Source organism: Ochotona curzoniae, unplaced genomic scaffold (genome assembly GCF_017591425.1).
Source record: "Ochotona curzoniae isolate NIBS_2020 unplaced genomic scaffold, NIBS_Ocur_1.0 contig_4502, whole genome shotgun sequence".
NCBI lineage: Eukaryota > Metazoa > Chordata > Mammalia > Lagomorpha > Ochotonidae > Ochotona > Ochotona curzoniae.
The window spans coordinates 1,169,718-1,189,960 of record NW_024466308.1 but is presented as its reverse complement, the minus strand read 5'-3'; the positions used below and the strand labels follow the sequence as shown (position 1 = coordinate 1,189,960).

The following is a 20,243-nucleotide window of genomic DNA, read 5'->3' as shown; positions in this document are numbered from 1 at the left end:
GTGGGATAAGAGAAGGCCTTGAGGGCTTGGGACCGGGGGCTTGGCCAGCCAGCCCTCCTTCAGACCTAGAAATAGCTCTTTGAGCCCCGGCGGATTCCCAGGGAAGCCTGCTTCATTCAAGGCCCCCCTGGCAACAGGCTGCGCCCCTTCCCTTCTTTCCACCAGCCCTGGGACCACGGCCAGCCCCTCTCGGCCCAGCCTTGGCACAGGCCAGGGCTTCCCCGCCCCCACGAGCCGCCCCCCGCTAGGCAGGAACAGGAGTGAGCAAGGATGAGGACGGCAGAGTAGGTCTCCCACAGAGCTCGGCACCTGCACAGCCACACCGGCCCGCGCTGGGCCACGCCCAAGCCAGGAGCCAAGGGCTTCATTGCAGTCTCCCACATGGGTGACAGGGGCCCGAGGACTGGAGCCTCCCGGGGTGTGCACCAAGCAGGGAGCTGGATGGAAAGCGGAGCAGCCGGGACTTGAACTGGCGCCCCTGTGGGATGCTGGCACTTGCTGGTGGAGGATTAGCCAATGGAGCCATCACAGCAACCTTCTATTAACTTGATGCCCCAAACAGCCTGCCCCTTCTCCTCCCCTGCCCTGGTCCTCCTCTGCATCACTGCCCATCCCCTCCCTCGGCCTCTGGCCACCGCTGGGGCTTTCGGCCCTGGGCAGTCACCGTGTGTGCGGTCTTTCGTGTCTGGCATCTCTCACGCGGCAGGAAGTTGCTCATGTTCCCCGTGTGCTCCAGCGTCTACAAGTCCCAGAGCCTCCGTGTTGTAAATGGTTGGACCAGGGTGCTTTCGCGCAGGTGGGGCTGGGGCTGACAGCGTTGTGGAATGACACGGTAAGCATGGGGTGCCAAGAGCTCCTATCTCGGCATCGGTTCGAGTCCTGGCTGCTCAGCTTCCCACCCAGCTCCCTGCCTGTGGCCTGGGAAAGCAGTGGAGGACGGCCCACAGCCTTGGGACCCTGCACCCGCGTGGGAGACCTGGAGGAGGCTCCTGGCTCCTGGCTTTGGATCGGCTCAGCTCTGGTTGTTGCGGTCACTTGGGGCGTGAACCAGCATATGGAAGATCTCTTTGGCTCTCCTCTCTGTAGATTTGCCTTTCCAATACATATAAATAAATCTTTCAAAACAAAGATTGGGGGCCTCCCAGGGTGGACATATACTTGCTGAGTCCAGAGCCATGGAACCCGCTGTGTGAATGTTGATTGAATTCAGGTTGAATGAATGAGTGACTGACATGTGTCGGGGCTGGAGCTGTTGGAAAGTGTCTGGGGCCAGGGGTGTCACAGCTGGATTTGCAGCTGTGTTTCCTGTAGCTGAGCGTGTGGTGTCTGTGTGTGTGTGTGTGTGTGTGTGTGGCGCGGTGGGGGAACGCCAGTTCCGCCCATGCCCTGGGCGTGACCCTGGCAGTGGCCCCCGCCCTGCTGGGCCTCAGTCTTCCCAGCTGGAGGATGGGGCGAGCCCCGTGTTGGGGCGTGCGGAGTGCCTGTGTGTCATTCGGTGAGGTTCCCGGGGTGCAGGGAGGCGGCCGAGCCGGGCACGGGGCCCCGGGGGAGGTTTGCATTGTGTGTGTAGGGAAGGTGGGGAGACCCCCGATAGCGGGGAGCCCCTCGCCCGCGGCCCGAGGCGCGCATGCGTAGAGCGGCCCCGCGGCCCCTTTATAAGCGCCGAGCGGCGCCGGGGCGAGCGGAGCGCAGGGCGCAGGGGCTGGAGCGAGCCGGAGGAGCCAGCCGGGAGCCAGCCGGGCAGGGCCGGGGCGTCCTTTGTGCTGGGCGGGCGCCCCCACCCCGGGATGCGTCCGCGCTAGGAGCCAGGTGGGGGCGGGGGTCCGTCATGGGGAGGTGGGGGGCTCCGTGCTGGGAGGTGGGGGGGGGGAGAAGAGATTGGAGCTGGAACCCCCTCGCCGGGATCGGGAAGGTGGCGGGAAAGGCGGGGGCAGAGAGCAGGGAGACCCCCCTTACCCCACGCCACCCCACTCCCTGCTGGGGAAGGGGCGGAATGGGGGAGGGGAGCCCCAGCTTGGGCCAAGGAGCCCCGGCTGGGAGGGGGCTCGGCTGGGCCGGGGTGCGGGGGTTGGGGAACAGGGGGGCACGGATTTGCAGGAAATAGGAGATAGCCCCACTGAGGGGCAGGGGTCGGGCTGGGCATGGGAGGTAGGGGTGTCTTGGGGCTCTTCAGGGAGCCAAGGTACGCTGGGATTGGGGTCTGGGATAAGGGCACCCCGAGTTTGAAAGATGCCCAGTTGTGCTGAACCGGGGACCCCCGGATGGGGTACCCCCACCATGACACCCCAGTCTTGTAAGAAAGAGGGGGTTCCCAATTTGGGGGTGCAGGGACGAATCTGAGCTGGGCTGCAGTGGGAGGGGTCTCCCTGCATGAGCTTGAGCCCAACATGGGTAATGGGGAGGAGGCGGGGGTCTGCGCTGAGACTGAGGGTCCTGGGCAAGGGGCGCCTGCCCTGTGAGAGGCTCCGACTCTGAGAAGGCGCGACAAGGGGGGCCCCTTCCCAACGTGCTCCCGGCTGTCCCCCACGCGCCACACTCTGGCTGTCCCAGGTGAATCCGGCCTGGGTGGGGGGAGGTCGTTGTGGGAGCCCCTCGTAACCCACAAGGGACCCCAGCTCCAAAAAAGGAGGAGCCCCCTTTCGCATGGCACCTCCGCGTCTGCCGCCTCCCGGGACCGTGCCAGCCCGTCTTGCCTCACTGCCTTTCCCATCTGTGCCTTTGGGGGTGTCTGTGGGAGCCCTGGCTGGGTGTGGGGGCCATAAGCCCTTGGAGGTGGGAGGACCAGGGCCCCGGGTCAGCCTGGTTGGGAGCGACCCCCACATCCTCCCGCCGGGGGGCTTTGTTCTTTTCTAAGAGTCTCTCCCATTGGGGGTGGGTGGCAGGAGAGAAGATGGGCCAGGACAGGGTGCATGGGGGTGGGGCGGGGAAGAGGGGGTACACCATGGAACCCCAGAACCCAGCAGTAATCTCAGTAGACTCTCCGACTGTCGCCTAGTGGGAATTGGGGAGGGGAGAGCCTTGTGAGGTTGTGTGTGCTCCACTGCCCTGGGGCTGGGATGCAAGGATATCTTGAGTCCGTGACGTGGGGGCGTCCGGACTTTGGGTCTGATGTGACTGCGATCGGTGTCTTTGTGAGCAAACTTGTGCTGGAGGTCACGTCACCAGGTGGCAGATATGTCCCCATCGGTTGCCAATGCCACAACGCCGGGGCTTGTGTGTGTGTGGCGCCAGGCGCTGGCTCTGGGGGAGTGTGTAAGATGGGGTGGGCTGGGGGCGGGGTCTGGGGGTGCTGGGTTTCCTAGGGGAGGGAGAAAGGCCTGAGTCTTTGTGTGGAAGACACGCTGCCTGCCGTGGGAGTGCCCACTCAGGCTGTCTTTGTGTGTGTTTCTCCTCCCCCATGCGTGGACACCGAGCCTGGGTGGGGGGTCGGGAAGGTGGTCTTCGTGTGTGGAGTTGGCTGAAGTCTGCACCCCCTCCAGTGGGTGGCCTTGGGGGTTCCTCTTTAAACCCAGCTTTCCTCCTGGTCCCAGACACATTGCTGCAGCACCTGCTGGTGCCCGAGACACACCATGTGCTCATGGCCTCTGCCAGCGGTGGGGGGGGGGGGACACTCAGAGCCACGCATGCCACCCCCAGGACAGACGCCCCTAAACCGCGCGCGGGCCAGCTCAGCCACACTCAGCATGTCCACGGAGACGTGGGGAGGAGGGGATGGACCAGGGAGGGGACAAAGTCTCACACTGATCCGGGCCGCCCCTCCCCCACGCCAGGCAGGCCCCTGCTTGCCTATGCATGAGGCTTATGCATTATTCAGCAGGGGACGGGCTCCAGACAGCTGTGTGAACGTTCGACCTCTGTGAGCCCCCGGGTGTGTGTGTGGGGGGGGTGGGAAGGGGAGGGGGAGGAGCTATTTTTGGAGCCAAGAGGGCGCAAGGTGCGAGCGAGTGGGTGCACCTGATGCTGTCTCTGCAGACAGGAGAGGGCCAGACCGGGAGCTTGGGGTACAAAGAGCCACTCTTAAATGGAGCGTGTCCAGGACTTCCCAAAGCTCAGCTTGTTGGGTCCTTGCTGGGAAGACCGGCTCAGAGACTTGAAGACCGTTGTTGGGGTCACCCAGCATAGGGAGAGGAAAGTGACCATGCATGCGTGTGTGTCGAGAGAGAGGACGCCTCGAAAGCCATGCCCACAGTGACAAATTAGGAATCTCTGACACCAGCAGTGGCTTTTTTTTATTATTATTATTTTTAAAGGCTTACAAGCCAGGGACCTAACCTTGATCTCTGAAGCTTGGCACAGACCACTGTGACGCCAGACGAGCTGTGTCAGCAGCAGGCAGGGGTCGGCTGGGCAGGCAGGGGCAGCTGGGGCAGGCAGGGCTGCCGTGAGAGCCCCCAGCCCACCCCCGGCCAACCTCAGCTTTCAGCACCACGGACAGGTCGCGGCCAGCCTCCGGAAGTGCTCAGGGCAGGGGACCCCTGCTGTCCCCCGGACCCTCCCACTGCGGGACCCACTCCGACACCCCCTGCCTCACGCTGCCCCGTCCTCTCCGGCTGGGTTAAGGAAAGGTGTCTTCCTTTGCCAGCCGGCCCCCACCACCTCCAGATTAGAAGGTTCCAGAGGGGTGTGTGTGTGTGTGTAGGTGGGAGGCCTTGGGGACAGCCCTGCCCAGTTCCTTGGCTTGTGCAGCAGGCGCTTGATAATTGCCATCTCTTAGGTTCCCCCACCCCCATCAGCACCGCCACCACCAGACCTCATTTGCCTGACCCACGCATGGGGCTAGGGTCTTCCGTGGAGTGAGGGTGGGGTGGCGCGTAGCTGGAGGGTGGATGCAGTGAGCAGGGGGGACGGGGGCTTGCTCCAGCTGGGACTTGCCAGTGCCTACACACACACACACACACACACACACACACACACCAGACACCCAGAATAGAAACTCGGTGACAAGCCGATCTGGAATCGAAGCCGAGAATCGTGTCTGTGCCGGCTTTGAGGCTGGTTTGGCGGCCGGCCGGCTGGGGATCCGAGCAGGGTTAGTGGGACCCAAGGAATGGTCATCTCTGGTGACCCCCTAGTCTGAAGGCGGAGGCACACTTATTTCAAAGAAAAAAAAAAAGCATAAATTTTCCATCTTGCCTGCGTTAAGGTCAATTGGTTACAATAGCAACAGTTCAGCAGCACATGGCGGTCCTGTGCTGTGCCAAGCAATTTCCTCTCTGCGCTTGAAGCATCTCTCTTCCTTCTCGCCACCTGCTCTTAACTCCAGCTCATCCAGGAAACAAGTGATGCAGGCACAGAGAGGCAAAGCCACTTGCCCACCATCACACAGCAAAGGGCTAGGCAGAGAGAACCCCGTGGGTTCGAATCCCGGCTCTGCCTCCTTGCTTGCCCTCAAGCCTTGGCGTGGGACACTGGCCTCGCTGAGCTCTCGATGGCTGGATTTCCCAGGATGTGGGCGAGTGACGTGAGCGGTGGATTTGGGTGGTCGCTGCTGTGCGTCTAGAATGTTCAAGTCCCTCTTCCTCCCTCCCTCCCTCCTTCTCTCTGCCATCGGCTCCAGGTCCAGGATGGGGACGGCGTCCGTCGGGGCCTCAGCCCTGGTGCTCCTTCCGCTGCTGCTTTTTGCGGCTGGGGACGAGGGTGAGTCTGTCCCTCAGGAGGGGGTCTTGGCGGCTGGACAGCATGGGGGCAACAACCGCCATGTCCCTCTCTTCCCGCTGGTGGCCACTTCTCCAGGATAACAAAAAGAGTGAGAACGGATGAAAAAGGTCTTTGAACCATCAAAAGAGCCAGCAAGATACCGGGGGGTTATTTTTAGTCATCTGCTGAAATGAGCTGAAAAAGAGAGAGGAGGTGGGGGAGGAGAGAGAGCAGTGCTGAGGTCGAGTGGCGATGCAGGCTAAGGCGAATCCGATGACTCACTCCCCAAGCGGCCACAGTGGCCGGAGCTGCGCCGATCCGAAGCCAGGAGCCGGGGCCTCTTCCTGCTCTCCCACGCAGGTGCAGGGTCCCAAGCACTTGAGCCGCCCTCCTCTGCTGCTTTCCCAGGCCGTAAGCAGAGAACTGATCAAAAGTGGAGCCGCCGGGACTCGAACCGGCGTCCCTGTGGAAATCTGGTGCTGTAGGTGGAAGCTTAGCTGACTATGCCATGTTATTGGCCTCATGTGTTTTTCAAATAAGGCCCACCTGCTTGCCACCACGAAGCACCTGCTACAAACACTGTGTCTCCTTCGCCGGGGGCTGGCAGCGCCCCGAGTGGAGCCAAGGAAGGGGAGCAAGGCTGTAGGAAGGGCTGTAACTTTCCCGAGGCCCCGCGGCAAGGGGGGCGGCCCGTGGCCTGCCCCGTGATGCAGCCCTCCCAGCGGAGGCGAAATTCCAAAGGGATTGGCTGGCTGCGTTCCTGGTGGTTCGGTTCACCTTGGGCACAGGTTGCAGATCTGCCTGTTGCTTTACGGCATTGGGGGTGGCACCCTGTGCTGGCCCAGCCTTGGCTTTCGTGTCTCCAAAAGGAAAGTGGGGGGGGGGGGGGTAGCCACATCTGCCTTCCTCCCTAACCTGTCTCTCTCCTCCACCCCAGGCATGGAGGACACGGCCCACAGCACCCCGGGCATGGAGGACACGGCCCACAGCACCCCGGAGCTGGGCCTCCGGATGCACAAGCTGGGCTCTGGGGCCGTGCGGGCCGCCCTGGCCGAACTGGTGGCCCTGCCGTGTCTCTTCACCCTGCAGCAGCCACGGCAGCCCGCCAGCACCGCCAGCGCCCGAGACGCCCCTCGCGTCAAGTGGACCAAGGTGCGGACAGCGTCCGGCCAGCGACAGGACGAGCCCATTCTGGTGGCCAAGGACAACGTGGTGCGGGTGGCCAAGGGCTGGCAGGGCCGAGTGTCGCTGCCCGCCTACCCCCAGCACCGGGCCAACGCCACGCTCCTGCTGGGGCCACTCCGGGCCAGCGACTCCGGGCTGTATCGCTGTCAGGTGGTCCGGGGCATTGAAGACGAGCAGGACCTCGTGCCGCTGGAGGTGACGGGTCAGTTGGAGATGGCAGGTGGGGTTGAGGCCTGGTGGGAGGAGGGACAGAGACTCTCCCTGGGCAGGACGTTAGCCACTAGGCTACCGCACTGGGCCCGGTTGCCTGATTTTTATGTAAGAAAATATTGGCCTCCTCTTCGAATCAGAATGTGGATTTCCTTCCAATAGAAGTGCAATTAGACTTCTTCCGAGTGAGGCTGTTTCTAAAAGGTGAGTCGATGAAAAACCTCTCCTGAGTAAGCAGCAGGACTGAGCGCCTCCTGCGCCAACTCCCTTCTCAAATCCCACGGCCAAGGAAATGCAAGTACATTGTTTTCCTACGTGATCAAGGTGGTGGAGCCTGGAGAAAAGAGTCCAGCAGGAGAGGGCTTCCCAAAGGTCATGAGAAAATGCAATTTTAAAAAGAAGCTTAGGGACCAGTGTGATGGCTCAACAGGCTAATCCTCCCCCTCCAAGCGCCAGGACCCCATAGGGTCACCGGTTCATGTCCCTGCTGTCCACTTCCCATCCAGCTCCCTGCCTGTGGCCTGGGAAAGCAGTGGAGGACGGCCCAAAGCCTTGGGACCCTGCACCCGTGTGGGAGACCAAGAAGAGGCTCCTGGCTCCTGGCTTGGGATCAGATCGGCTCCAGCCATTGCGGTCATTTGGGGAGTGAATCATCAGACGGAAGATCTTCCTTTCTGTCTCTCCTCCTCTCTGTATATCTTTTTTCCAATAAAAATAAAGAAATCTCTAAAACAAACAAACAAAAGAGATACATTCGAGGTCTGTGTCGGCTTCGCATAGGCGAAGACTCCATATTTCCGACACTGGGTGTGTTTCTCTAACTCCAAATTAGTAACTAAACATTATTTAAAATTTAAATATATACTAAGCTTTATTTCTTCACTTGATCAAGTTACAGAGAGAGAGCTTCCATATGCTGCCTTGCTCCCCACATGGCAGCAGGGACCCAAGCCCTTGGGCCGTCCTCCTCTGCTTTCTCAGGTGCCCGAGCGGGGAGCTGGATGGGAAGTGGGGCCGCCAGGACTTGAACTGGTGCTGCCTTGGGCCTCTGTGACCCATTGGGAATCCCAGATGAAGCTCTTGGCTTCCGGCTTCCGCTGGGCCCAGCCCTGGCATTTGCGGCCATCGTGGGACAATGCCAGCATCTCCCAGTACCATCACTGTTGTCAGTCTGCCCATCTGTGAAATGGGTGCGCAGCAGCCAGTGTTGAGGAAGTGGACATGGCTCCTGCAGAGGTGCAGGGGGAGGGCCGGTCCCCATCGCACCCCCATCCTGGCTACACCGTCCCTCCCTCCAACAGGCGTGGTCTTCCACTACCGGGCAGCCCAGGACCGGTACGCCCTGACTTTCGCCCAGGCCCAGGAGGCCTGCCGACTGAGCTCAGCCACCATTGCCGCCCCACGGCACCTGCAGGCTGCCTTCGAAGACGGCTTTGACAACTGTGACGCTGGCTGGCTCTCGGACCGCACCGTCCGGTAAGTGGGTGCCTCCAGGGAGAGCTGGCCTCTGGGGGGCTGGGGGGGTGCAGAAGTCCCCTGGAACCGTGCATCTGAGGGGAACAACTGTTACCTCGGATTGTCAAGGTACCCCATCACTCAGTCGCGACCTGGTTGCTACGGCGACCGGAGCAGCCTTCCGGGTGTTCGCAGCTATGGGAGGCGTGACCCGCAAGAGCTCTATGACGTGTACTGCTTTGCCCGGGAACTGGGAGGTGAGTTCATGGAGGGGCCTAGCAGGTCTCCCTGCATCGTCACGGGCCTCTCCTTCGCCCCCGGCCCCCGGCCCCCGGCCCCCGGCTCAAATGGGGGCCATGCAAATCCAGCCGGGTTTGGATGTTTGGGGTCCCACCGCCTCCTGCCCTCTCCTTGCTGGCCTGAGGGGTGAGGACCACCCAGCCCGGCCGGGTTCGGCTCCCTGGGGTCCCACCGCCCCCTGCCCTCTCCTTGCTGGCCTGAGGGGTGAGGACCACCCAGCCCGGCCGGGTTCGGCTCCCTGGGGTCCCACCGCCCCCTGCCCTCTCCTTGCTGGCCTGAGGGGTGAGGACCACCCAGCCCGGCCGGATTCGGGCTCCCTGGGGTCCCACCTCTCCTTGCTGGCCTGAGGGGTGATCACCCAGCCCAGCGGGGTTCGGGCTCCCTGGGGTCCCACCGCCCACCTGCCCCTGACCGCCCGCCCGTCTCCTCAGGCGAGGTCTTCTACGTGGGGCCCGCCCGCCGCCTGACCCTGGCCGGGGCGCGCGCCCAGTGTCGGCGCCAGGGGGCCCGGCTGGCCTCGGTGGGGCAGCTGCACCTGGCCTGGCACGAGGGCCTGGACCAGTGCGACCCCGGCTGGCTGGCGGACGGCAGCGTGCGCTACCCGATCCAGACGCCCCGCCGGCGCTGCGGGGGCGCGACCCCGGGCGTGCGCACCGTCTACCGCTTCGCCAACCGCACCGGCTTCCCTGCGCCCGCAGCGCGCTTCGACGCCTACTGCTTCCGAGGTGCGCATGCGCGGGGCGGGGCCACGGCAGGGCACGCCCCCGGGGAGGGGCCACGCCCCGGGGAATGACGGCCACGCCCCCTGGAGGTGGGTCTCGTCCCAGCCCTGTCACTCTGAGTGACGTGCCTCCCTCTGGGTGGAGCTTGTCCTCTTTTAGCCCCGCCTCCTGTGGAGGAGGAGCTGATGCGATTGGCTGTGCCCCCCGGGGCGGGGTCGCTTCCGGGGCGGGGCCAGGGCTGATGGACGTTCAGCCTGCAGGACTGCCACCAACTTGGACCCCAATGGCCGCAGCACCGGGTGAGGGCTGCACCCAGTCCTGGGTGATGAGGAAGGGGACAGCCACTGGGCACCCGGTCCTCCAGCGCCCACCCAGGCAGCCTGCCCCCGACCCAGTGGGCTGAGGCGTCATCCGGCCTCCCACCCCTGTCTCGAGGGAGCGACCCCGCACGGGGGGCTGGGGCTCGGAGCCTCCACCAGGCAGGGCTCTGTCTGTCCTGCAGCATGCTGGACCGGGGTCAGGTCCCTGGGGACACTGCCCGCCCCTGAACCTGACCCCACACCTCTTGTCACAGCTCATCACACCGCAACCCCGCATGGAGACCCGGAGATGCCCTCCTCCGGGGACGAGGGGGACCTGCTGTCGGCAGAAGGCCCCCCGAGCCCGGAGCTGGAGCCCGGCCTGAGGGAGGCGGAGGACGTGGTCACACCCGAGTCCCAGGAGCCCCTGGTGTCCAGTGGGGAAGAGCAGGCGCCCCTGATTGTCATGGAGGAGCAGGCGTTGTCGGACACCCCCAGGCCTGCCTCAGGGGGCCCCACTCCAGCTTCGTGGCCCACGAAGGCAGAGGAAGCGTGGCTGGACAGCGTGGCGTCCAGCAGCAGCAGCAGCTCAGGCTCTGTGGCGTCAACACCCACGGATGGAGCCCCCGTGAGCCCCCCACCGCGAAGGAGAGGGCGCTTCAAAGGGCTAAACGGGCGTCACTTTCAGCAACAAGAACTGGAACCGGAAGCCAGCGCCCAGCAGCCTCTCATCCCAGAAGCTGCTGGAAGTCCTGTGGGGCCTCCCGTGGCCACGGCAGCCACCGACAGGCTGGGGCTTGGCTGGAACCAGAGTCCCTGGGGCGAGCTGACCAATGAGCTGGGTGTGTCTGATGCCGGTGAGTGGGGGTCCAGGGGGCAGCCTGGGAATATGTGGGGTCCATTTCGGGATGGGCAGGGATTGGAGGATTATACCCAGGCCGGGATGAACTGCTGGGAAGCCACTGTGATGACTCTCTGGGTGTCGTTACAGATTTCCATGGTGGCCCTCCACGGTCCCCAACCAGGGCCCCTGCCAGTATCCCAGGTCCCAGCCGGACTCCTGCCATGATGCAAAAGGAAATTACAGGCGCCAGCATAAAACCAGCCACCTCCGTCCTGCCCTGGTCCCTTCCGGAAGCCACTGTCACCACTCCCATCCCTGGCTCTGAGGACCCCCGCACGGACACAGGGTCCCCAGACTTCCCAGTGGTGGCCATGCTGCGTGCCCCCAAGCTCCAGCTCACACTAGACCCCACCGATGGGCACCGTGAGGCCACGGCCACAGCTCCCCCCTCGCTGGTGACCGACGCTGAAGTGTCTGCCCCGTCCCCTTCCTGGGATCCCACCGGACGGAGTGGAGAGGCCAGGCTGGTGACAGCTGTGGACACGGGCACTGGAGCTGGTTCAAGGACCCCCAACACAACTGGGGGGCCCAGCCCCAGGACGCCCGTGAGAGCTGATCTCGCCCCGGCAGAGCCGACACGCTCAGGAAATGTCTTGGGACCCGAGTCTGCAGTTCTCAGCATGGCGGACTTGTCTAGCTTACAGGCCACTGTGGATGAGGTGGACTCCGTGCCCTCGGCCGCCCCCTCCGGGGACCCTGGGGTTTTCGTGGCTGCTAGAATCGCCCCATCCACTGTGGGGCCTGGGGCTGCCACGGAGCAAGGGACCGTGGTGGGTCGCACGGAGTCCACTGTCCCGCCGGAATCTAGTGACGCTGGTGGCGCTTGGGACTCTGGGTCGCTCGTGGTGGTGGGGACCCAGCATCCCACGGGGCACCCTCGGGTGACAGTAGCTGCAACGTTGGCAATGCCCCTCACACCTCCAGACCTGGAGACCAAGGCGGACGTCCTAGCTACATGCATACCAGCTTCCTCCAGCTCTCAACCCCAGCCAGAACCGGAGGGCGGGGTGCTGGCCGAGGGGGCCACACCTGGAGTGCCAGTGGCTCCACCTCACGCGCCCCCTGCAGCCAGCGTGGATGAAGGAGAGCCTGCAGGACCATGGGACGCCCCCAATACCCCGCCACCTGTCTCCAGAGGCACAGAGGAGTTGGAGCTGGGGATCTTGGCAAGCGGCCCCGCCTTGGACAGCTTCTGGGAGGAGGTGGCGAGTGGAGAAGAGCCGGCTCCACCAGGAACCCTCAGGAATGGGAGTGCAATGGGGGGTAAGGTCAGACTCCAGCCCCCCAGCTGTGGATGACCCTGGGGGAGCATGAGAACCAGGGGACAGAGTGCCCTGGGAATCTGGAAGCTTCTAGAAAGGGGTGTGTGTGGCATGGGAGGCAGGTGCTTGTGAGATGGAATGAAAAAACTGGGCCCGATGGGTTTGGAGCACGGTGAGTGTGTCCCAGGGGCCAGCTGAGGGGTGACCAGACGTGGAGTGGATTGGTTCTGCGTGGTGGGTTTAGGGCAGAATTCCGGTCCAGGTCCCCCTGGGAGCCCCGGGGTGGATGTGGCGTTGGGGGCCTCCCCGCAGTCTGTGCATTAGGCCAGAGAGGGTACAGGGAGGGCATGGGTGGGCGTGGCCTGCGGCTTGCAGTCCGCAGTGTAGATGACCGAGGGGATGAGTCTCCAGCCACAGGCAAGGCGTGGCTGGGGAGGAGTGGCTCCCTTCCCTGCCGGGGTGCAGACAGCAGACCGAGACTCCGAGGCCACCGGAGACATTGACGCAGGGCTGAGCGCATGGCCTGGTGGAGGGCAGGTGCTGGGGTGCAGTGGGCGAAACTGCCCCTTTGGACACCAGCCAGCTTTCATGGCAGTCGCATGGTTCTGGGAGGCTCCAGGGACTGGGTGCCTGCCTCCCCCAGTGGGGAAGTGGGGCTGCCGGGATTAGAACCAGTGCCCCTATGGGATGCTGGCATGTGCAAGGCAAGAACTTTAGCCACTAGGTTACTGCACCGGGCCCTCACATTGCTTTTTTTTAAAGTGTATGGAAAGGGGAATTGAAACAAGCAGCTTATTTGGGGGCAGAGGATTTCTACATGAGGCGGTCGCTGGTCGCAGCGAGCCGGCGCACGCCAGGCGTCTTGATCTGGTGTGCAGGTGCGCTAACTGCTTTGCTGACTCCTTGGCCCCGCGCAGCGGCGCGCGATGGCAGGTGCGGGGCTTTGCCGCTCACCCTGCCGCCACGTCCAGCCGGGTCCGTCTGAGGAGGCTGTGGCGGGAGGGAGAGTCTGTCTTCCCCCAAGCTTGCCCTTTCCTGGGGTTGACTTGGTGGATCATCTCACAGCCGCGTGGGACAAGCAGGACGTGCCTCGGTCAGGTGGAGGAGCCCGAGTCCCGCGGAGTCCCGGGACTAGGCTATTCACGGAGGTTGCGCATGCCGCCCCTGGGGGTTCCAATCGTGACCATCCGAAACCAGTGTCCTGACAGCTGGGCTGTGCCCAGACTGGCTTGTGGGTGTAAAAAAAAAATACATATGCGGACTGGGGCCGTCCGTGCCACTGTGTCCTCGAAGGGGGTGCAGGGGCTGCTGGAGGCATTGGAGAAGGGGCAGTCGGAGCAGGGCGTTGGGAAGAAGGGAACTGCCCTGGCGGATGCACCTGTACCCCGGGCTGGGGCTACCTCAGGCTCACCCCCTCCCCGCCCCCCGATTCTGGGCTCCAGGCTGAAACCAGCGGCCCTGGGAGGGGGAAACCCAGGCGCCTGGCCTCCCCCCGCCGGCAGCCGGAATGCTAATGAGACCAAAAATAAACCGCGGCACCAGTGAGTGACTGAGTCAGCGCCAGTCCGTGGGCAGCTGTTGGCAGCAGCAGCAGAGGGCACCTGGCGGGGACACACCGCCTCCCGGCAGCCCCACGCATATGCACACGGCCGTGCTGGGGCCTCCCCACCCATGGAGGGCAGAGGAAGGGGAGGGGCTCTTCCTGAAAGAAGGAGAGAGGCCACGCGCCACCCCCAGTGCGGGAGGACCAGCCACAGCACCCGCTGTGTGCCAGGCCACCCCCCCGTGGAGACCAAGTTGTCTCCAAGATGGACAATGTGGAGCCACAGGCTAGACCTCCCCCAGGGGTGCTAACGATGTCTCCAGGGTCCAACATGACCTTGGCCAACACGGCTCAACTGGCTAATCCTCCACCCGCCGATGCCAGCATCCCGTGCGGGCACTGGTCTGTGTCCCGGCAGCCCTACTTCCCATCCAGCAGCAGGAGATGGCCCGAGTGCTCAGGTCTCTGGCACCACCCACAACAGCTCCTGGCTCCTGGTTGCCACTGTGGCTGTTGTTACACAGGGTTCCAAGCACTTGAGCCGTGCTCCACTGCTCTGCCAGCTGCACGAGCAGGCAGCTGGATGGGAAACAGGGCAGCTGGGACTGGAACCCATAGTGGGCGCTGGCTATTGCAAGCAGAGGCTTAGCCCGCTATGCCGTAGCACCAGTCCCCTTCACAGACAAGATGTTGATGAGACGGGCTACGGGGCTGAGTTCTGGATCCTCAGGAAGACATGTGATGTGAGAGCCTGTTTCCCCTCCCCGACACAGCCGCCTCGGATCCCTGTGAAAACAACCCTTGCCTGCACGGAGGCACGTGCCGTGCCAACGGCACCATGTACGGCTGTAGCTGCGACCAAGGCTTTGCCGGGGAAAACTGTGAGATTGGTGAGTGCCCCCCGAGTTTTACCACAGTGGCCCAAGTCCCCCCCGACACTTAGGGATCGCCAGCAGCCCCTCCCCGCCCCCTATGGCTGGAGTCCGACAAGGCTTGGGGGTCACAGCCTCCAGGACTGCCAGAGCGGGATCGAGGGGGGATGGTGCTACTACAACTGCTGCCGGGAAACCCTTGGGAAATTCCGTGTTTTCCAGCGTGGGCAGGGATAGAGCAGCAGCCGCACCGTCGAAGCTGCAGGACGTTAGCAGTGAGCACCACACATTGGCACCCCTTAGGAAAACGATAAATATCAATGATTGAATTTCTTGAGCTCTTTGCTCCCGCCCTACTCCGACTCATGAAATTAAAACGCCAGCTATTGTGCTATTAAGTGATCTGGCAATGCAATAGGAAGAGTGCAGCTTTTTGAGCTTTTGTACCGACCACAAGCAAAGAAGCACTCGGAGTCACAACATCTCTGAAGTGTTGGATGCTGCCAGCGCTGAGCACACAGGGCCTGGCAGAAGTGCTCCCCCAGACACCCGGCACTACCTCCAGACAGCCATGTGAAGGTGCACCATTCTGCAAAACCCACCTCACCCCCAGCCCCAGTTGGGGGCTGGACCAGAAGCACTTGTGGGCATTCATCTCTGGTTTATGGGAAGTTCCACCCACCATGGCCTGCAGAGTAAATCAGGGCATCTTCCTGGAGCACCAGTGCCACACACAGGAGCAGGCCCACGGGGGAGGATCGCGCCCCTGTCTCAGCCGTGGACTCCCACGGGGGCTCAGAGCCAGAGGCAGGGCTGTCCTGTGACGTGGTGACACCTCTCCCCGACCCGCCCCCTCCACCAGACATCGACGACTGTGCGTGCAGCCCCTGTGAGAACGGAGGAACCTGCATTGATGAGGTCAACGGCTTCGTCTGCCTCTGCCTGCCCAGCTATGGAGGCAGCCTGTGTGAGAAAGGTGAGTGTGCCCGGCCACGCCGGAGACAAGGACAGCAGAGGTGTGACCGGGAGCTGGATGGGAGGCGCAGCAGCCTGGGCTGGAACCAACACCCCTATGCGATGCTGCCACTTTTAAGTGGGAGGTTAGCAGCTCCCACACGGGTGCAGGATCCCAAGGCTCTGGGCCGTCCTCCACTGCTTTCCCAGGCCACAGGCAGGGAGCTGGATGGGAAGTGGAGCAGCTGGGACCTGAACTGACGCCCATGTGGGATGCTGGCACAGTAGGCAGGGGTTTAACCCCCAGTGCCACAATGCCAGCCCCTCTCCTTCACTCCCTGAGCCACATTCCTTTTAAGCTTCTGCATGGTTCTCCCTTCCCATCCACAACGCCCAAGGGTTCCCGCTGCCCACATTCGTTGACTCTCTGCCCCTTTGTTGAACTCCTCATCCTCCTTGTGGGTGTGAAGTGCTGCCGCCTGGGTCTGTGTCCCTCGTGACTGACGGTGTGGCGTCACTTCTCCTGGGCCTGCCGGCCACAAAATGACAGAGAGAGAAGAGAGAAGCAGTCACAGGCATGCCTGTGGGTCTAGCGAAGTGGCTTGGGCGGCCCCTGCCTGTCACCGATGTGTGTCCGTTCCCAGACACGGAGGGCTGTGACCGGGGTTGGCACAAGTTCCAAGGCCACTGCTACCGTTATTTCGCACACCGGCGGGCGTGGGAGGATGCCGAGCGAGATTGCCGCCGCCGGGCCGGCCACCTGACCAGCGTCCACTCCGCGGAAGAACAGAACTTCGTCAACAGTGAGGACTTGGTGGGGGGCCGGGGGGGCCGGGTGGCCGTGGAGGGCGAGAGTTCCCAGCCAGCATGGGGCAGGGGTGGGTAGGGGTGGTCTCTTTGCAAGACGCCATGTTTGCAATTTGATGAAGAAAGGAATGAATGAACACAGCAGGGAGCAAAAGCAGACATCCCCGTGTGTCCACCCGAGGGAGCCATCTCGGCCTGGGCTGGGGCGTTTAGTAATGAGACAGCTCGTCTGGGAGGAAGGCTGGCGTCCTTCTGCACGTGGGCTGTGCTGGGGACTGTGGCCATGTGCGCGCGCACGGGGTCGGGGAGCAGCTGGGAAGCGTGGGCTGAAGCGAGGATTCAGCAGCCGAGCCTGGCATCCTTTCAGCCGCCGGGGGCCGCGCGTCCTGCCCTCCCTCCTGCCACCCGTTCGCCCCGTGGAGTCCTGGGCTGACGCGTCCTCCGGATACCCCATGCCCCTCGCCCTCTGCACCCGCGTCCCCCGCATACCCCATGCCCCTCGCCCTCTGCACCCGTGTCGCCCGCATACCCCATGCCCCTCGCCCTCTGCACCCGCGTCCCCCGCATACCCCATGCCCCTCGCCCTCTGCACCCACGTCCCCCGCATGCCCCATGCCCCCTTGCCCTCTGCACCTGCTGCTGCGCCCCCTCCCTCCCTGAGGACAGCCTGGGCATGCGCAGAAAACGGAAGGGCCTTGGGAGGGGGCTCCTCCCCGTTGCTACCTCTGCCCCCCGCGCTTCCTCCCCATCCATCACCTGTAAGTGCAGGGTGCAGGAGGGACGGGTCCACAGCCCTCACAGCCCTCCCCTCTCCCACCCCTCACTCCGTAGGCTTCGGGCATGAAAACACGTGGCTGGGGCTGAACGACAGGACCGTGGAGAGAGACTTTCAGTGGACTGACAACACGGGGCTGGTGAGCGGCCTGGCCTCAGTTTATCGTCTTATGCCAAAGACACTCCCTTCCCCCGCGGGCGCTGGGTGGGCATCCAAGGGGAGCATACGGCTGGGTGAGGGTGAGTCTCCCGAGCTTGGTCCAGAGAAGAGACCCCCAGGCCATGTGGCTGAGGGACCCAGCACCGCCCCCTTCACCGGGACAGAGAGGGGACGGGTGGTTGAGCCTGGCTTGCCTGGCACGCCGGTCTTGCGAGGACACGGCGGCTTCTCCTCCCTCCTGCAGCAATACGAGAACTGGCGAGAGAACCAGCCGGATAATTTCTTCGCGGGCGGGGAGGACTGCGTGGTGATGGTGGCGCATGAGAGTGGCCGCTGGAACGACGTCCCTTGCAATTACAATCTCGCCTACGTCTGCAAGAAGGGCACGGGTACCCAGTCCACCCCGCCCGCCCAGTGCGGCTCCCCCATCTCCCCGGAGCTCAGCCCAGCCCCCTCCGGGGCCGCCCCTTACCACCGTGATGGGCAGGTGCCCACCCTCTGTCCGTCTCACGACTCCGCCCCTTCTGGGACACTTCCTGTTATCCTGTATCCGGTTTGTGGATGCATAAACTCTCGGATGTGTTTGCGGAGATCTCCATCCGCTGGTGCCCTCCCCAAACGGCCACAGTGGCCACAGCGGAGCTGGTCCTTAGCTGGGAACCCGTTTCTTCCAGGTCTCTCATGTCGGGGGGTGGAGGGGTGTGGGCCCCAAGCACTTGGGCTGTCCGCTGCTGCTTTTCCAGGCGCATGAACAGGGAGTCGGATGGGAAGTGGGGCAGCCGGGACTCGAACCTGTGTCGATGTGGGATGTTGGTGCTGCCGCTGGTGGCTTAAGCTGCTGTGCCACAGCGCTGGCGCCTCTGTTCTTATTGATTTCTAAGAACTTTTTACATAGGGAGGACACCCTTTTTAGGCATGTTCCTGTCCCACTTTCTGCTGTTGCAGAGACCGCCCCCTCCTCCCTAATTGGAGATTCTTGTGCCCCCAGTGCTGTGTGGGCCCCCTCCCATGGTGGAGAACGCCTCCCTGGTCGGCTCCCGCAAGACCAAGTACAACGTCCACGCCACCGTCCGCTACCAGTGCGATGAGGGCTTCTCCCAGCACCACGTGGCCACCATCCGCTGCCGCAGTGACGGCAGGTGGGACAGGCCTCAGATCGTCTGCACCAAAGGTAGGTGGCTGACACCGCGGCTCTGGCTGAAGGCCCCGACGCAGGCCCCAGTCACGCGTAGCTCTCCATCCACACGTCCCGCTCGCCGCGGGAGGGTGCTGCGGGGTGGGCCGTCTCCCGGCTGCTCCTGTGGTGAAGTCCCCTTGCAGCAGCCTGCGCCTGCGCGGGGTCCCCTCTGCTCCTGTACCCTCCCCACTTCGTTTCTGAAGGTGTATTTGTTTTTATTGGAAAGGAAGATTGACAGAGAATAGGATCTTTCATCTGTTGATTCACTCCCCTAGTGGCTGCAATGGCCAGAGCTGAGCCGATCTGAAGCCAGGACCCAGGAGCTTCTTCCGGGTCTCCCACGCAGGTGTAGGGTCCCCAGGCTGTGGGCCGTCCTCCACTGCTTTCCCAGGCCACAGGCAGGGAGCTGGGTGGGAAGTGGGGCTGCCAGGATACGAACCGGCGCCCCTTATTGGATGTCGGCGCGTGAGGGTGGAGGATTAGCCCATCAAGCCACCTCTTTTTTTCGCCTCCCTCTCCTTGTCCCCTTCCATGCCCGCTCCCCTGCAGCTAGACGCTCACACCGGACGAGGCGGCACCGCCACCGCCACCGCCACCGCCGCCACAGAACCCACAGGGAACGCAGAAAACACAAGGGCCGCCCCGCGGAGGACTGGGAGAGGGACGAAGGCGCCCTGTGCTGAGAAGCAAGCAAGACAGACGCGAGCAAGCACAGCCCCCTCCCGCAGCCCCCTCTGGATTCTTCCCGTGGGGGCGGAGACCGCCCAGAGAGCAAAACAAGAAAGTCTGGGAGCCCCTGAACCCCAAAACACGGCCCTCCCCGCTCACCGTACATCCCCCTTTGTACAAATTCCCTTTTTTCTCTTCTCTCTCTTTTTTTTTTCACACATGTGGTCCCGGGTCGCCCAGTCCCCCACCGCGCCCGTGGCTGGGCTGCGACGTGCCCATTCCGGAAAGCCGGTGAGGGAGAGAAGGCGGGCTGCGCCTCTTCCCAGCCGGAGCGACCGATCGCTGGCCGAGTGAGGCTTGGTGGGACGTGACGACGTGTAGGAGTTCAGCAAAGACTGGAAGTGCTGCGTGCTCGCTGACTTTTCGGGAGGAATCCGGGGACCCGTCTCCGTGGGTCCTGGGTGGTAGAAGACTTCATCAGCGTTAGATGTCAGCGTTAGATGTGGGTATGGAGGCTGGGGGGGTGCAGTGCAAGGAGAGGCTGTGGTTGTGCACCTGCAGAGGGATGGCGCACGCGGCGTGGGTAGGGGCCGGGAGAGCCCAGCTTCCAAGCCCTCCATCTCTCAGGGACCTCAGCACCCAGCTCTCCTTCTGGAAGCAGGGGGACGCCCTCTGGTGGACACACACCCTCTTTTCAAGATCCTGAGGCTGGGTTAAATAAAGAAATCTGTAAATGAGAGAAAGAGCAAGGCGGATGATGAAGGAAGCGGCTCCAGTGTGGTCACCGAGCAAGGAGCTGCTGGCTTCGGGTTCCACACGCCAGGCGCCAACCTTGAGGGGGTCCCCCTCAGTCTCCGTTGGGTTGAAAGAAAAACAAGACCTTTTCGGGTGCCCCCGTGACACACGAAATGAAAGCTTCTCCCTTGTTATAGGGGTGGGTGGGGACTGGGGACCCAGCATGTGTGCGTGCGTGCGTGCGTGTGTGCGCCCATGTGTGTTCCTTGTGCGTGCGTGTGCGTGTTGGCATGCGCCCAGCCGCGGGGCGCGTGTGGGTGCGGGCGTGGGCACCGTGTCGGGAACCGTTGGTTCCGCCGTGAGCTGCAGCGTGCTGTGGGTCTGACACTGTGCACATTCATGAACTTCTCGGACATTTGAATAAAAGTTTGTGTTTTTTTTTTTAACAGTTCCACTTGCCCGTTGAAGTCCTGAGCCTTCTGTCCCTGCAGCGCATCAGCACAGAGCAGTGTTGGGGAGCTGTGTGTGGCGCTGGGAGGCGGAAGTAGATGCCCCGGGGTCGGGGTGGCAATCAAGGA

At 63.2% G+C, this 20,243-nt stretch overlaps 1 protein-coding gene across 1 annotated transcript; it reads left to right on the top strand.

Moving 5' to 3' along the window:
- Positions 1-1,783: 1,783 nt before the first annotated feature.
- NCAN (neurocan) lies at positions 1,784-18,944 on the top strand. Its single transcript, XM_040986233.1, has 16 exons — positions 1,784-1,809; positions 5,558-5,645; positions 6,613-7,024; positions 8,334-8,508; positions 8,617-8,744; positions 9,219-9,512; positions 10,084-10,665; positions 10,800-11,931; positions 13,079-13,086; positions 14,291-14,407; positions 15,252-15,365; positions 15,988-16,146; positions 16,982-17,064; positions 17,329-17,473; positions 18,073-18,255; positions 18,811-18,944. Exons 2-16 carry the CDS (start codon positions 5,565-5,567, stop codon positions 18,942-18,944), a joined length of 3,747 nt encoding a protein of 1,248 aa, XP_040842167.1. The 5' UTR covers positions 1,784-1,809; positions 5,558-5,564.
- Positions 18,945-20,243: the final 1,299 nt, after the last annotated feature.